Genomic DNA, 17,034 nt, shown 5'->3' with positions numbered 1-17,034 from the left:
GCATTTAAGTGTTTTCATTATCTTGGCTTTTGTGACTAATGCTACAGTGAACATGCAATGCAGATATCTGCTTGAAATACTGATTATCAATCAACTAATTATTGACAAGGGCACCAAGAATACAGAATAGAGCAAGGACAATCTCTTAAATAAATGGTTTTGGGAAAACTGGATATGCACATGCAAAAGAGTGAAACTGGATCCTTGTCTTACACCACTCAACAAAAATCAACTTAAAATGGATTAAACTTCAATGTAAAACCTAAAACTAAAAAACCAGAAGAAAACATAGGGGAAAAGCTTTTTGACACTGGTCTTGGCAGTGATTTCTTGGTTTAGACACAAAAGCAGAGGTAACAAAAGCAAAAATAGGACTACATCAAACCAAGGAGGTCTGCACAGTAATGGAAGCAGTAAATTGAAAAGGCATCTTACAGAATGGGAAAAAAAATATTTGCAAATCATACCTGATAAAGAACTCCTACAACTCAGTAGCAAAAAAACCCAATCCAAATAAAAGATGGACACGGACCTGAATAGACATTTTTCCTAAGAAGACATACAGATGGCCTACAGGTACATGAAAAGGGCTCAGCATCACTAATTATCAGGAAAATACTGATCAAAACCATAATGAGATGCCACTTTACACCTGTTGGGATGACTTACCAAAATGATAAGAGATAACAAATGTTGGTGAGGATGTGCAGAAAGGGAAACTCTTACACACTGCTGGTGGGACTGTAAATTGGTATATAGCCATTACAGAACACAATAGGTAGAGCGATTCCTCAAAAAAATTGAAACTAGAACTGTCATAACCTAGCAGTCCCACTCCCAGGTACATATCTGTTTATTTATTCAGTCCTTGTGACCCTTCTTCTGATTCTGCCTTTCAGATTGTTGTCCAGTATGTGAATTTACTAAAGAGGCACATTAGTAGTCAGTCTTGTTTTCCTGTTATCAAAGGGAATAATCAAGCATTTATCTCAAGCTTTGAACCCGTCCTTTCCTTCTTGTCCTCTGAACGTAACTTGAAAAATCTGTGTATTACCCTTAGCATTTTTCCAAGACTTGGCTCTTTCTAGGTTGCTGTCTGTGTTAATCCTCGGTTGCGTTGCACTTCTTTTCATCTTTTGTTTATAATCCTTTCAGAAGGCTAGAGCTCTTAGTGTATGTGAAAATGCCCGGCACGTGGTGAGCACTAAGGACGTGGAAGTGGGATCTGCTTTGTATTTGTGGGTTTAGACCCTTTGGAAAGCCTGTTAGACTTCGAGCTATGGTCAGACTCTCTGGAGCCGTAGCCATGGCATCATACCAGTCTTTTCTCTAACTTTTGTGGAGGGTTTTCCATCATTTGTGTAACAGAAGACATTTCCTGTCGGTTTAATGTTGAAATTCAAACCTTTGGATACTAAGTTATTAAAACTGTTAGGTGAAAAATGGTTTTCTTATATGATCATGACACCAGTGTTTTTATTTTCTTAATTAGCTACCTGTGAAATGTGTGGGATGGTTGGTGTGCGAGATGCTTTTTACTCCAAAACAAAGCGTTTCTGTAGCGTTTCATGTTCACGAAGCTATTCGTCAAACTCCAAGAAGGCAAGCATTTTGGCCAGACTTCAGGTAACGGTACAGAAACCTTCTTATTCTTTATATCTGTTATTTCTATGGCTTTCACTGTTTATCTGTCATTTGATTGTGATTCACTGCACTCCACTTCCACCCAGTTGGCCATTTACCACTTTATACCCCACACTTTTTTTTTGAAATATGTGGTCCCCAGAGTTTGCTCAGTCTATAAAATTGAACAGCTCTTATAAACAGACAAGGTATGCTATCCAAAGTAAACTAGGAACTGTGTGTATAAGTGAATGAAAAATACTTGCTCTTTTTCTAAATAAATAGAAATATAATAAACACCTTGTTATATACAGAAACTGAGGCCATTTTTCCCCCTTGTTTTCTTTTGAGTTAACATCAAGGTAGATTCATTCAGTATTTTGGGGGGAAATGACTTACCCTTTGGTATTATTTCTCCATCATCTTTGCTTTGTACTTTTGATTGCAACCGATTTGATACCTTGAACAAATGTGTTTGGTTAATCCAACTCACCTTTTTGAAAACGTTCATGGTATAAAAAGAAATTCGTCTTTCTTTAAATGCACATCAATGCCAACAAAATGGAGATTTGACCGTTTGACTAAGTTGTTACTCTTGTAGCATATAAACAATGTTTTTAAGGCATTTAACTGATTTCTGTAATATATTTGATCACATTTATCTTACTCTCCTTTAACTTGTTGTGATCATTACATAACACTGAAAGGATGATATACATTCCCCAAATTAAGGAAATACATCACTTAGATGTATTTCTGTATTTCAGATAGACAGTACGTAAGATCCTGAGCAGTGGTCTATACCCAAATGGATGGCAGTTTGTCACACTGTGAATTTGGCCCATGATCATTTTGTCATTGATCTTTTGCGTTAGCACTAAAGGTATAAACCTCAGTCACTTGCTCTTTAAACATTAAATTATCTTCTCTTACCATATAAATAGCAATGCTTGGCAACCTGCATGAGTGAATAACCACTGGTTTTATCTAGTATAAGAAGGAATCAAGTATCCACCACAGCCTGTATTTTAACATCTTATGGGATATAATTTTTTATTAACATATTAATTTGCATATTGCTATTTAGTCTGTGTCAGCTCTGCTACCCATGTTAGATATCTACATTGTAGCAGAACTCCGGAAAACATTTCTCATGTTAAAATTCCTTGTATGTTTCCTCTGCTTTAATAATTTTCTAAACCCTTGATGTTACTTAAGCAGAATGAGTAGTATGCAATCAGGTTAATTTTTTCGGTGGGGGGGGGGTGGATGAAAAAGAATCCTATTTACTTAACTCCTCTTGTTTTAGGGTAAGCCTCCAACAAAGAAAGCAAAAGTTCTTCAGAAACAACCTTTAGTTGCTAAACTAGCCGCATATGCTCAGTATCAAGCTACCTTGCAAAATCAAGCAAAGACTAAAGCAGGTAATATCGGTGAATGTAATGGAGGTAAAATATTTGATACTGATTCATCTAGTTTGAGTTAATGACATTTTAATTTTGGATTTTGTTAACTAAGCTATTTCTAGGCCCTACAAGTACATTCATTATGACATTAGGCTTCCTGATGATGGTTTTGGTTTCAATAAGTTATTCTAGAAGAGAGTAGTTGTGTTCACAAGTCCATAGTGCTTGGGGCAGTATCTTTAACATTTTTTATTTGGCTTATTATTTTCTCTGTACAGGTTCTCTATGCTGTGGCTGGTGGGGAGCATTGTGGAGATAAAAAGCAAATAGGGCATTTAGCAGGCTTTGAAGGGAGTGGGGAGAAGAGAGTAGTAAGAGGAAGATTGAGGAAAGGATCGTTTCTAATAGAAAATTCTACAGAGCAGAAGCAGGGAGACGTAGCAGGGAGTAAAGCAATGAAAAACCCTCGTGAAGGTATCAGTGGCAGATACTGGATAGAGATCTCATTGAGGTACCTAGTAAAAGCTGCATGGGAATAAAAACCCAAAAGCACCCATGGCGTTCCTTGAACACTTCTGCTCTAAGCTGTTCTTTGCTGCTGATTACTGAAGAGCTCTTTCTTATTTCACTTCCCAAGCAGCTTATGCTATGTATGGAAGACTTAAACTGCTGTTTGTTTGCAGATAATGATCTATGCAAAAGTTCATGTTTATTTAGAAAAGTTGTTAGATCTTTACAGGAAAAAAGAAAACTTTCTTTCAAGGTGATAATTTTATATCATGTCACATTTTCTTGTAAATAACAGGTTTGAGAATTGTAATATATCTAAATTTATTTTTTTTCAGCAGCAGTCTCCATGGAAGGCTTCAGCTGGGGTAACTACATCAATAGCAATAGCTTTATAGCAGCTCCAGTTACCTGCTTTAAACATGTGAGTATGGAATTTCTCACCTCCTATTGAAATGCTTAGTCATTGTTTAAAGCTGAAGATACAATAATACCTACATGTCTTGTCTTTAGAAGATCTTTATTTTATACATTGTCATAAAAATGTTTCTTTTTTATTATACTTATTCGTAATAAAAATAATTTCTAGAAGTTTTACAAGTAAAAGCATCCTTTAAAGAAATTACAATTTGCAATTGTTCAAATATGGAAAAGTACTAGTCTCCTCCAATTTTCATGTTAGACTGAACCATATACAGTTGTTGGCTTTGTATATCATGTGTTGGCAATGTCGTATGGCTCAGTGTAGTACAAACCATCCATCGTGCATGTTACCTAAATCTTTGTGATCTGACCTGGTAATTCGGAAAAGGAAGGATCTTTCTTCCAGTTATGTTTTTGTCTCCAAAGGTAAAATCACAAAAACAAAGAAGGAACTATTAGTAATAGAGCGTTGTGAACTGAAAAATGTGATATATACTGGACAACCCTTTGCAGGATGTTCTTTTTGGCAAGTAGATTCTTACAGAGAATATGAAGTAATTCAGAATTATGTTAAAAATGTTATCAGAGGGGCATCTGGGTGGCACAGCGGTTGGGCGTCTGCCTTCGGCTCAGGGCGTGATCCTGGCGTTGTGGGATCGTGCCCCACATCAGGCTCCTCTGCTATGAGCCTGCTGCTTCCTCTCCCACTTCCCCTGCTTGTGTTCCCTCTCTCGCTGGCTGTCTCTATCTCTGTTGAATAAATAAATAAAATCTTAAAAAAAAAAAAGTTATCAGAAGATAAGTTTGTTCCTTTTGATCCTCTTCCTTTTTGTTCAGTGATCTATGATTTATTCTCTCCAAAACTTTTTTGACCTTACTACAAGTTTAATTGATATTTAAAGGTTTTATCTGCTATTAAAAAAATTCTGTCTGTTACTGACTATGTACAAAAAGAAAAGAGAATTTAGAAAATTAATGAATGATGGGGCGCCTGGGTGGCTCAGTCATTAAGCGTCTGCCTTTGGCTCAGGGCATGATCCCAGGGTCCTGGGATCGAGCCCCGCATCGGGCTCCCTGCTCTGCTGGGAGCCTGCTGCTTCCCCTCCCACTCCCCCTGCTTGTGTTACCTCTCTCACTGGCTGTCTCTCTCTCTCTTTCAAATAAATAAATAAATCTTTTTTAAAAAAGAAAAGAAAATTAATGAATGAAATTTTGCTTACACTGAACATTTTGTTAAGTTAGGATTTCACTTTTAGATAACAGCATGTGGACAAAACTGAGCTTGAGTTCTTGTTGTGGAAAACCAAATGCATTTTCATTTGTTCACGGCCAGTACAGACTCTTGATCAAGGCCAAGCATCTGAAATCAGTGGTAGAAATAAAAACTAAAGCTGAGTTCATTCACTTGTTAGTTTTTTTTCCTGGAAGTACAGATGTTCATCCCTTAGCTGGTGTCCTGCTGGCTGTCTAAAGCAGCCTAAGTGCAATCCTAGATACTTTATTCAGTGTACAGTATAGTGACGTACTTTACCATAAGTTGGATAGTAGTGTCACATTTGTGAAATAGATTAAATAAATACACAGCAACAGCAACATTAAAGAGAATTGCAAAGCAGATCTTTCTCTCCCTATAGTTCTTTCTGCTTTTGAGAAACTCAAACTCACATTAAGTTCTCAGTTATAACTCCTTCATCCCAGATACCTGGAACATTTGTTGTCTCTTCTGAATAGCCTTTATCTCTTTTCCTACCTTTAATTTAATATTCTGGGGGCTTTGTATATATTGATACCATATACTGTGTAAAGCTATGTTATGTAAGTAGTCAGCGTATTTTTTTAAAGGCATTTCAAAATCCCAAAAGCATATTTTATTTCATGTCCGTGTCTATTAAAGTTCTTTGTAAGAAAATCTCTCTTATAATAATGAAACTGATTTTGTTTTCAACTCTGCTTTTTTAAGATTAAAGGGTTCTATCATATAGATTAGAGCAGCTAGCCTTATTGTATTATTAATAATGATATTGTGCGGGCTCCCGTTTCTCGCTCAGAAGCACAGCATCTGTCACCCAGTGTCTTCCTGCTCCACTCATCTTTCTTTACTGTCTTTTTCTCATCGAGTAGGAAAGCAACTGATACCGGTAATTTCTTAGTTTATTTTAGTACAGATGAGTTTGCTTTGTTGCCTTAACCAGCATCTTCACTTGAAGCCATTTGGTTTCCATCAGACCTCATGCTACACTTGATTTTGTCCTGTAGAGAGGACTCTTCCTAGTTCTTCCCCCAAGTAGTTCTCTAGGTCTCCAAGGAGAGTTACTGGCTTTGGCTTTAGAAAGTCTGTTGTCAGGTGCTGCTGGGAGCACAAGGCTCTGCCTTGTTTCATCCATCTTCTCATGTTCTAAGACTCAAACCCCCGCCCTAACACTGGTTCATCAGTAAGGCCCACTTCCTGCAGACTCCACATGTGCCTTGTCCCCAACTTGCACACAGGTTGGGAGCCTTTTCCTGCTCATGGGGGATTCTTTTTCAAACATAATTTTAAGAAACATTCAGTGTGTAACATGGAAACAGAACTATGCTGATTGAACCAAGAATTGGGGCTGGGAGCAGTGTCAGAGCCTTGAGTGCCTTGCTGCTTTAACATAACCCGACCTCTTCTGGAGTAAGGATCACAGGTAAACAAACACTTTATATTTCCTGGCACTTAAGTATGATTGTAATTAGTTCTAAAATCACAGGATTTCAGGAGTGGAGCTCTTTTTTCCTCAGTCTATCTTTAAACTTCTAAGAATGAAGTTTCTGCAAAGTGTATCCTAGGACTATGTCCTCTCTCATAGTTGCTATAGTAATGCACACTGCTTTCTACTCAGTCACTCAGTTACAGCAATGTTGACATTTTTTATAATTAGCAAAGGAAATTGAGCTTCAGCTGTTATTAAATATACCTACTTCGAATCTGTATATCATGATTGCCATGTGTCTAGTATAACTTTAATTTTGTCTAGGTGGTAGTTTGGAGACTTTTTCATTTTTTTTTGGCTTTTGGTTTTTGTTTTTTGGGGGGTGGGTTGGTTGTTTAAGCTTCAGAATTACTACTCTTTTCCCTAATAGACATAGTTAGGATAAGAGGAAGCTACACTGATTGATCTAGCAAGGGTGGGGTGGGGTGGCCAGAGCCTTGGCTCTCATCCTTGGCTTCCCCTTCCTTGGCAGTCTCAGAAGTTGGAAACCACTGAATTAGGTAATAACACTTTTAATTAATCCAAAATCATGTGGTCACAAAACTGTAAAGTATCTTAAAAATCATCTAGTTCATCTCATCCATCTCTTGTTGTAAATGAAACTCTTGTTACTTTTTTCAGTAGCCAGATTATATTTCAGTTTTGGGCTTTACCCTGCTTTCCATAATTTAAAGTTTTCTAGTTTTGTTTTGTTTTGTTTTTAATGTAGTTTTTAAGTAAGCCCCCGTAGGAAAAACGTTCCTGTGTTTCTTTTACTCATGCACTGCTACCACACAGTATTTCTGACACCAGGTGAGCAGGTTTTCCACACATCAGAGAATTCTCTAACCCCAGCTGGGTGTCTGACAATTCAGCTCAATTCTGACACTGTCTGCCTGGAGTTAGCATCATATCCCTCAGGTTAAGGGCTCAGTCCCACAAGACTAGCCCCACGTCCGATACCAATCCAAAGTCCCAGTTGTTACCTCTGCTTCTGACCAACTGGCTCTAAATCAGGGTTCCCATGACGTGCTCCTTGGGCTCAATAATTTGCTAGAATGGCTTACAGAACTCAGGGAGATAAACCCTTACATTTGCCGGTTTATTGTAAAGTATAATAAACAGTACAGGTGAACAGCCAGATGAAAAGATAGGTAAGGCAAGGTTGTGAAAAAGGGCATGGAACTTCATGCCCTCTCTGGGTGTGCCACTCTCCTAGCACCCCCATGTGATCACCAACCCAGAAGCTCTCTGAACCCCATATACAGATTTCCTTCACTGTCCGAAAGTCCGCTTTACACGACTTCACTTTTACGAAAGGCCTGCATTAGTACCTGTTTTCACCAACCAAAAGAAATCAGAAACGGATTTTTGCTTTCCGGAAACAGAAAGTGCTTTCTCACCTTATGCCATTTTGGCTTAAAAAAGGTTTTTTAGTTATAGTTATGATTTTATCTACTTTCGGGTGGCAGGGGAAGCCTATATTTTGGGATTCTGATGAAGGCTTCATAGTATAGATCTGACCAGTCATGAACTCAGTCTCCACACCCTCTCCCTTTCCCAGAGGATGGGGACTGGGGCCAGTGGTTCTAAGCTTCTACTCATAGGCTGGTCTTGCTGGCAACCAGCCCCCATCCTGAGGCTGTCTAGGAGCCTACCCAGAGTCTCCTCATCAGAACAAAAGTGCTCCTATCACTTAAGAGATTCCAAAGGATTTAGGAGCTCGATGTCAGGACCAGGGTCAGAGACCGATGAGAACAAAAGATGCTCCTGGTGCTCTTATCACTTAGGAAATAACAGAGGTTTTAAGAGCTCTGTGCCAGGAACAAGGGGCAGAGACAGATAGGTATATATCAGACAAATAAATAAATATAGATACAGTGACACTCACACTCCATTTCTCAAGTATGTGTATATATGTGTGTGTGTGTGTGTGTGTGTGTGTGTGCGTGTATATATATATATACATTTTTTTCTATTTTTTATATATATTTCCTATTTTTTCACAGCCTCTAAAAGCAGTATCTATATCTATCCTAACTGTGGAAAAACCCAAACTATGACCGCAGTATCAGGGCCAGTTAGGCGCACTGCATACAGTCCTGAGATCACAGGTGATTTTCTTCCAGTAATTTATGTTCGAACACGAGAGCCTCCAGTTGATCGATATGTATGCCGAACATTGAGCTTTGAAGTATTCTTATTTTTTTTGAAAGACCGTAGTCTTTTTTTTTTTTAATTTATTTTTATTTTTTTTAAAGATTTTATTTTACTTATTTATTTTAGAGAGAGAGGGCACAAGTTGGGGGAGATGCTGAGAGGGAGTGGGAAAGAATCTTAAACAGACTCTGTGCTGAACCCAGAGCCCAACATGGGGCTCAGTCTCACAACCTTGAGATCATGACCTGAGCCCAAACCAAGAGTTGGATGCTTAACTATCTGAGCCACCCAGGCCCCCCAAGACTGTAGTCTTTTCAATTGAAGCAGTCCTGTTTCCCGTTACTTGCCTTTTAAAGTCAAGTAAAACATTTTTTTCTAGATTACAGCACAGGCCAAAATGTGCTAATATCAAGTAGAGGTGAAACGTAAATCAATCCTTTAGTCATGTATTTAGAGACTTGAGATTGCTTTCATTTGATACTGGACTGTATACTCTGGTGCCTTGTTGATAACTCACTGCTATGATCAGAAATCATCCTACTTCTTTCTCCCTTGATAATAGTTATAGTTTTGTTATTTTTTTGTACACACGTATACCATAACTTTAAAGCTGACTTCACTGCCTCCACAAATATACCTGGTATCACTTACATGGTATATTCTAATCCTCTCTTTGACGCCTGACCTGTATGCCAGGTGTTTTGAGAAGGTAAGGTTATCCGCACTGGTTTGCAACAAGTGTACAAGTATATTTTTGTATTTCAATGTCAAAAACAAAAGTCTTTTTGTTTGCATATGTACAATAACATAGTTTCTCTTTATAGTAAAACTCACGCTCCATTTCTCAAGTATGTGTTTATTAGTAAAATATTCCATTTCAAGTAAAATTCTTTTTGGCTTTTTTCCCCTAGCCTTGACCGCACATACACACGACTGAAAGTTGAAGATAAATATTCATGTCCATTCTCACTAAAGTTAGAATCTTCAGTATGTCATCCTAGATTGCAGAATTAATTCCTAATGGAAATAAAACTTCAGTTCGTTTCTGGCACTTGTTAGTGCTTCATCTGGGTTAGCTGTCACTGGTCTTGCCATGATAGAATTTCTACAGGAAAACAGTGGACTCTAGTATGATAAAAATCACCTGTCTTTTTTTTTTTTATGTTTTAAAGAAAGTCCAAATAATCTAGATTGTTTTAATTTTGGTCTGTTTTCTAAAGTGGTTCTTGATTTTCTGTTTGGATCTCCTGATTCTTACCCAGTATTGGTTTAATACATTGTTGGTTTTTTTACTTGTGGGCTATTTTATGCCTTTCAAATTAGTAGCCACTGCTTCCTATCCCTTTTTACACACACACCGCATTCTCCCATTCTTAATCTTGCTGCCACCCCACGCATCCCATTTTCCTTTTATACTTTACTTACACGCCCCCTCATCCTGCTGCCACCACCTCAAAAAGTACATTCTGGTCTCAAATCAAAAGGTGAGTGGACTTTCTGGAGAAAGAGGGAACAAAAATGTTTTCCTATTTGAATCTGCCAGTTCCAGCAAGTAGCATTTAGGAGTTCTACTTTCTTTCCAGTTAATTTTCTATAATGTTTTCTTCCCTTTTAGGCCAAATAATACTTCATCTTTCTCTGTTGGATGAACTTTAATAATCATATGCCTGCTAGTCTTTCATTGGTGGCTTTTTGTACGTTTGTCATGTACCGTCATTGGGATAGGTTCTTTCTTGGTTACCGGTGTGCAACTTCAGGGCTAACCTCTGCCCGCTTGTTGAAGATTGTGGGTGGTTATCAAAATAGGTTGGCAGTTCCGTGGAGGGGAATTTGTATTTCTGCCACGAAGCATCATATGTGCAGTGTATCAGCCCTCTGAGAGTCTAGCCATCTGGGCTGTTGGACTATCTGGGAATGTTCTTGAAGTGCAGAAAATAAGACTTCCCACCCAGTTATTTTTTTTTTATAGACGACAGTCAGGTGGAGGTTATCATTCATTTGCGCTGGGGAGCCCTCAGCATTTGGATTTGGCCATGTCCTGCAGGACCTGATGACAGCTTACCTTGCAGGGAAGGAGAGTCGCTCCCAGATAGCCCTCACGAGTGGCCCTGGAGCAGGAAGTGGTGAAGCAGATCTTCCTGATTTGGGAGGAGCCTGAGGTGGACCTCTCGTCCTGAGTCTGGAAGGTAAATTTGTTGTTACCTGTAAATTATGGTTCTGCTAGTTCATGCTATGCCAATCCAGACTTTCAGAGGTATCCCTCCTGCCAGCAAGAGAAGACAGATGACTTGGATGAAGATGGCTGTCAAGCCCTGGGTCATTTAGTCTTCCACACTTAAGAGTATTCATTTTAAACAAAAGGGCAGATATATCTGTGAAAATTACCTTATTATTTCAACACATTGAGCACATGCTACGTAGAAACTATGGTGCTCTTTTTTGTTGTTGTTTTTGTTTCTTCATTTTTTGTTTCTTAGAGTAAACCATATGGATTGGTTTAAGAGGGCCTAGCAGAACCACAACCTTACAGGCAAGAACAAATGTCACTTTCTGCTACTTTCTCCTATACCAATCCAGACTGTAGGGACAAAAACATAATATCCCCCAATAAAGTGAATATTATCCTCATTTTTTAAGTGAGCATATTGACACTTTATTTTCTTTAATAAACTGTGACTAAAAGTTATTCTCTGCAAATAATTGTTAAGGAAAAAAAAGTTGGTGAAATTGTCGTATCTAGCTCTAAGAAGAGTACTCTATGCCAACTTCACTTAGCAGTATGCCAACCTAACCCCCAATTTATCAGCATAGCCGTGCTTCTTTATTCTCGACAAAAAATAAACCCATTCCACAAGATTTGGCAGCCAAACAAAGAGGGGTGGATACCCTGCCTTAATTTAGTGCATACATTTAGCTTCATCTGTCTGCTCTAATTGGTTCATCCTCACGGAAATGAAAACATGGTCTTTATGTTAATATGTCTTAGCTTAATCTACGTTACCTCTCATCCTTCCAGCCTCTCCTTTTCTGATCATACCTGCTGGCAATAGGGATGGCCCTACAGTCTAGAATGATATAGGGGGAGATAGCAGAACCTGAAGAGTCCAGTCTTTCAGTTCAAAAACAGCAGAAAGAGGTAGTCAAAATGGATGTATTGTTTTTTGCACAGCTTCAGGGAGATCGTTACATGTACCCTTCCAGAATCACAACTATTTGAGATAGGCCACTGTCTCCAAGTTACAAAGGCATGTTCGTTGCTCGTGCTACTTAAAGTAAGAGCCATAATTTGATTCTGTCTTTGGTGTCCAGATTTACTCCAGTTCAGGATTATTTGACCTTTTCTTCCTCTCCTTCAGAAATGTCATGAACTGTTGATAGGATAGGGGTTGAGTACTGTTTTAGGCTAATCCTCCTGTTGGGTTGGCATCCACCAAAGTATGAGGAGCCTTGCATGGAAGACATTTACCCAATGTTCAAATTGGCTAGATCGTGTAACTCTTAGATGTCTTTGTTTGGTCATCTTTGAGCTCTGAAGCTGTTTTGTCTTCTCCTGATTTGTTCGTAGTATCAGGTCTTTTATAACCTCACCCAGTCCTTTTCTCTATGTTCAGGGTTCTAAATTATATTTAATGAGGAGCTGATTGGCAAGGTCACAGAGACTGTTTAGTATTATCAGCATTTATATTCCTAAATTCACTTATTTGATTTAATTAACCGTTGCATAAACTTCAAATAATTGTAAATGGCCTCAAGTTTTAAGGATTAAAATGTAATGGAAATTGTAATTTGGGCATGTTAGACTTGGAAAAATCTCTTCATGATGCTCATTTGTTGTAATCAGCTTTCTGAGTCCCCATCCTAAACATGTGGTGTGGAGGCTAGTGATTACCAGTTCTAACATTGAACGTTTCCTCTTTGTTTAGAAATAATAAATTATTTAACAATTTATCATGGTATGCATCTCCAAAAACTCTTCAACTCCACCTTTTTAATAACTTTATCTGGTGCTTTTGCCATGTCTGTTTTAACAGACTATATTTCTGTTTTATGAATTTAAGTCGAAAATACAGATATAACTAAGTTTTGTTTCTCCCGTTATTGGAAAGCACGTTGCTGATTGAAATTATTTTTCTTTCTGCTCTTTGGACAGACCCTTTAAAATTAGCAGGTTAAGGTAAAGTGTGTTCATTCAGTGTATATTAAAAATAACAAGTTTCTCTGCTTTATCCTGTGAAATCTATTGAGTTTGTGATAGCTTTTACAAAAATTGCTGCTCAGGTCTTAAATTAGGACAGTGTTGAATTTTGAAGTTGACATGGATCTTTTCTAATATATGTGAAATTCTCTTCATCTTGAGCTTGCCCCTGACACTGGCTTTTTCCAAATAGAATTCTGTGAAAAGGAAAGTAACTATTTTTAGAGAAAAATGAATGAATTAAATGGCATTTTTTATTTAACATGTCTGTTATTGATGGGAATGCTTATTTTAAATAATGTGTTTTGGACTTTATGTTAATAATATAACTTAATAATTTTTATATGACAGGCACCTATGGGGACCTGCTGGGGTGATATCTCAGAAAATGTGAGAGTAGAAGTTCCCAATACAGACTGCAGCCTACCTACCAAAGTCTTCTGGATTGCTGGAATTGTAAAATTAGCAGGTGAAAGCACACGTAATAATTTACCAGAAAATGCCAGTATGTTTTTGTAACTTGTAAGAAAGCGTATTTGTAAATTTCCCAGCTGTTGCCGAGTAAATGATAAATACGATAAAAGGGCAGAGGTTAGCAAAAAAAAATTTTATAAAAAAATAAGACGGTAAATACTTTTAGCTTTGTGAGCAGTACAGTCTCTGTCACAATTCCTCAGCTCAACCATCGTAGCGAGAAATCAGCCGTAGCAATACATAAATGAGTAGGCATGGCTGTGTGCTAGGGACACTTCATTTACGAGCACTGAAATTTGAATTTTATATAACTGTCACGTTTCATGAAATGTTACTCTTCCTTTGATTTTTTTCAACCATTTAAAAATGTAAAACCATTCTGAAATGGCAGACTATAAGGCAGTAGGCCAGATTGTGGGCCGTTATGTAGTTTGCCAAACTCTGATACAGGGAATACTTTGAAAAGTAACAAAAAATAGAGGTGCTAAGAAGAGTGATAAGGTCCATAATACCAAAAGTAAACTAGTGTTGATAATTTCATGTATCTTGGGTTCTTTTTCTTCACTCCCACTGCTTTCTATGTACCCTAGTCCTTGTTACCTATTGCTCATCACATAACTGCGTTAGGTATGTACTGTGTTGGACACTATGGGCAGGTGATGTGCAGAAGTATGAGACCTCGTTTATCCCGTGAGCTGCCATCTGCCAAATGCTGACTGCATTTATGATGAGGCGCTCAGTGAGCGGTACGGTAGGGCACTGAGTACTTTATCGGGTGGCAGGGGTCGGGGGTGCAGCCACTCAGATAAGTTGTCCTTAAATTAGTCAGAGGTATCTAATGCATCCTACTCTTTCTATTCCTCTCTCCAGCCGTTCTCCCCCGAACACCCTGCGCACAGCTCACTATGTACTGCTGACAGACTTGATTTACTAAAGATGATCTGCTATTTTCTTCTCAGCCATCTTTTTTTTTTTTTTTTTTTTTTTTTGTCTGCTCAAGCATCTTTAATCGCTTCTTTGTCCTTAAAGAATCGAGATGGTCGACATTCATAGCTATTGACGAGTTGCTCCATAGACCACTGGCCAAAGTTTTCATTGTTTCCCAACAGAAATGCTATCCGTGTTCTGATGAGGCGAGTTCTCCGTCCTCCCTCACAGAGCATGTTAGCACCTCTGTGCCTTTGCACAGACATTTTACCCAGTTCAGTTCCCAGCTTTTTCCTGAAACATCCCCCAGCTGTACAGCGTTCCCTCAATGCTTGCATTGTTCTCTACCCCATATTTTAAAACAACGTATTTTCTGTCCTAGATGTTTGAGCCAGTTGCATTTAAATAGCTCTAAAGATCAGTGTGTTTAATATCCAAGAATTATTTCTCCCTTCCATTTCCAGTTTTACATTTCGATTTTATCTAATTGCATCACAGATCTTATTTTAAGCCACTTTAATGACGTTTTAGAATTGAGCCTGATGTTAATCATGAGCTAAGAGCTCAGCAGCAGTTGGCAAACTCATGAATTATTCTGTGAATTCCTGAATTTTAAAACTAAAGGTTTAATGCTATAAATTTTCATCATAGATCCTAACACATAAAAATGCTGACTGAACTTAGCTCCCTGCCTGGAATATAAGTTTGTTGGGCCTGTTTTATTCCCCTGAAGGCCTTAAATTAAATTGTAATCTGCTACCAACAGAAGGTTTATTAAATTATACACAGGATAGATCATACATTTTTTTTGTTCTTTCTAAGAGGGAAGGCTTCACGTTTGCTTATTAGTACGTACAGTCTTTAAGTCCTTTCACATACTTTTTATTTGTGTTTATTGAATTTTTTTTTACCATTTTCACATTTTATTTCCAAAAAAATAGGACAGAAAAAAATTAGACTCTTGAGGTAGCTACATCCAAATTATCCAAAAATATTTGGTCATCAATCAGCTAGACAAAGCACTTTCTTTGAAATGTTACTTTAACTGGATTTCTGTAACTTGACAAGGTTTTACTCACTTACCATAACCTTTTTTCTTTTATTTTCAAAACTACACATTCTGATAGAACTTTCCCCACTCCTGTTTCCAGTGAGAATTTCTTTTCTAGAATTGAAGAAACGGGGGGTAAAATTAAAATACATTAAAAGGGGGGAAGCCATGCTCTGAAAACAGTTAAACTAATGACATTATACAAACGGTTCTCACAGTTTGATCGGTAAACCAGTAGCAGCAGCTTCACCTGGGGACTTGTTAGAAATGCCTGTTCTCACACTGCCCCCAGTTCTGCTAACTCAGTCTCAGAGTTGGGGGAGTGGGGAAGGGCGCAGCCGTCTGTCTGCTTACACGCCCTACACGGGATTCTACTGGGGGTGCACACTAACATCTGGCACCCAGTGCCAGCAGCTAGGTCCTCTTCTCTTTCATTTCATTTTCTTATTATGTGGTGATGGGTTTGTTGGTTTCAGGTTACAACGCCCTTTTAAGATATGAAGGATTTGAAAATGACCCTGGGCTGGACTTCTGGTGCAATGTCTGTGGCTCTGACATCCATCCGGTTGGCTGGTGTGCAGCCAGTGGAAAACCTCTTGTCCCTCCTAGAAGTAAGCGGCCTCTTTACCCCTACTGTAATTAAAATACGTGTACTTCCGTGCAGTGTCACACACAGTAATATTCAAGTGATGTCAACATTACAATAATACTTTCTGGTTTCACGTAACTTATATGCTGGCAAGATATACTTGTCTTCTCTATTTTTGTTACTCTTCTGCAGAACCTTAATACTCTGAATTGCAGGGAAAATTGTTGTGGTTTAAAAAAAAATAGTTGATGAAGCACTTCTACTCTTTGCTAAAGTGTAACTGGTTATTTCTTTTGTTTTAGCTATTCAGCATAAGTATACAAACTGGAAAGCTTTTCTAGTGAAACGACTTACTGGTGCCAAAACACTTCCTCCCGATTTCTCACAGAAGGTAAAGACAGGATCTTAGAAAGGACTGAAGTGTCAATTAAGAGTTCTAAAAAAGAAATAGCCTGGAAGTTTTTTAAGGAATTGTTTTAATTTAGTGAGCCAGACGGTCTAGTTAAATGTCAAGTGCACTCCGTATTTTTAATGGTGCGATGTTGGAATCATTTGTAAACCTTTGCCATGAATGCCGAACAGTTTTTGTCTGCTTTTGTTGAAGGTTACAGAGAGTATGCAGTACCCTTTCAAACCTTGCATGAGAGTGGAAGTGGTTGACAAGAGGCATTTGTGTCGCACACGAGTGGCAGTGGTGGAAAGTGTAATCGGAGGAAGATTGAGACTAGTGTACGAAGAAAGTGAAGATAGAACAGATGACTTCTGGTGTCATATGCACAGCCCGCTGATCCACCCTATCGGCTGGTCTCGAAGCATAGGCCATCGATTCAAGAGATCCGGTAAGCACCGGTGACAAGACCGCCTGTGGAAAACAGCATGGAGGCAAAATTGCACTACTTGCTTATTTTTTCTCTACAGAATAGCAGAGACCAGAAGTAGCATTCTAGTTGTCTGGGCTGCTC

General features: G+C 38.3%; 1 protein-coding gene across 11 annotated transcripts in view; it reads left to right on the top strand.

Moving 5' to 3' along the window:
- MBTD1 (mbt domain containing 1) overlaps window positions 1–17,034 on the top strand; it is a 66,387-nt gene that overhangs the window by 29,222 nt on the left and 20,131 nt on the right. For 8 of the 11 annotated variants that reach the window (XR_006411087.3, XM_026513180.4, XM_026513178.4 and 5 more), the window contains 7 exons: window positions 1,493–1,632; window positions 2,933–3,047; window positions 3,875–3,960; window positions 13,383–13,500; window positions 15,960–16,094; window positions 16,375–16,463; window positions 16,677–16,911. Coding sequence is in view for 10 of the 11 variants with exons in the window: in XM_026513180.4 (XP_026368965.1) it covers window positions 1,493–1,632; window positions 2,933–3,047; window positions 3,875–3,960; window positions 13,383–13,500; window positions 15,960–16,094; window positions 16,375–16,463; window positions 16,677–16,911 (918 nt within the window). In the remaining variant the exon portion in view is untranslated. The remainder of the gene's footprint in view (window positions 1–1,492; window positions 1,633–2,932; window positions 3,048–3,874; window positions 3,961–13,382; window positions 13,501–15,959; window positions 16,095–16,374; window positions 16,464–16,676; window positions 16,912–17,034) is intronic. The other 3 variants (XM_026513176.4, XM_026513175.4, XM_026513174.4) reach the window with 3 other exon arrangements.

The sequence above is a fragment of the Ursus arctos genome, unplaced genomic scaffold (assembly GCF_023065955.2).
Source record: "Ursus arctos isolate Adak ecotype North America unplaced genomic scaffold, UrsArc2.0 scaffold_24, whole genome shotgun sequence".
NCBI lineage: Eukaryota > Metazoa > Chordata > Mammalia > Carnivora > Ursidae > Ursus > Ursus arctos.
This window is presented reverse-complemented; position numbering and strand designations above follow the sequence as displayed.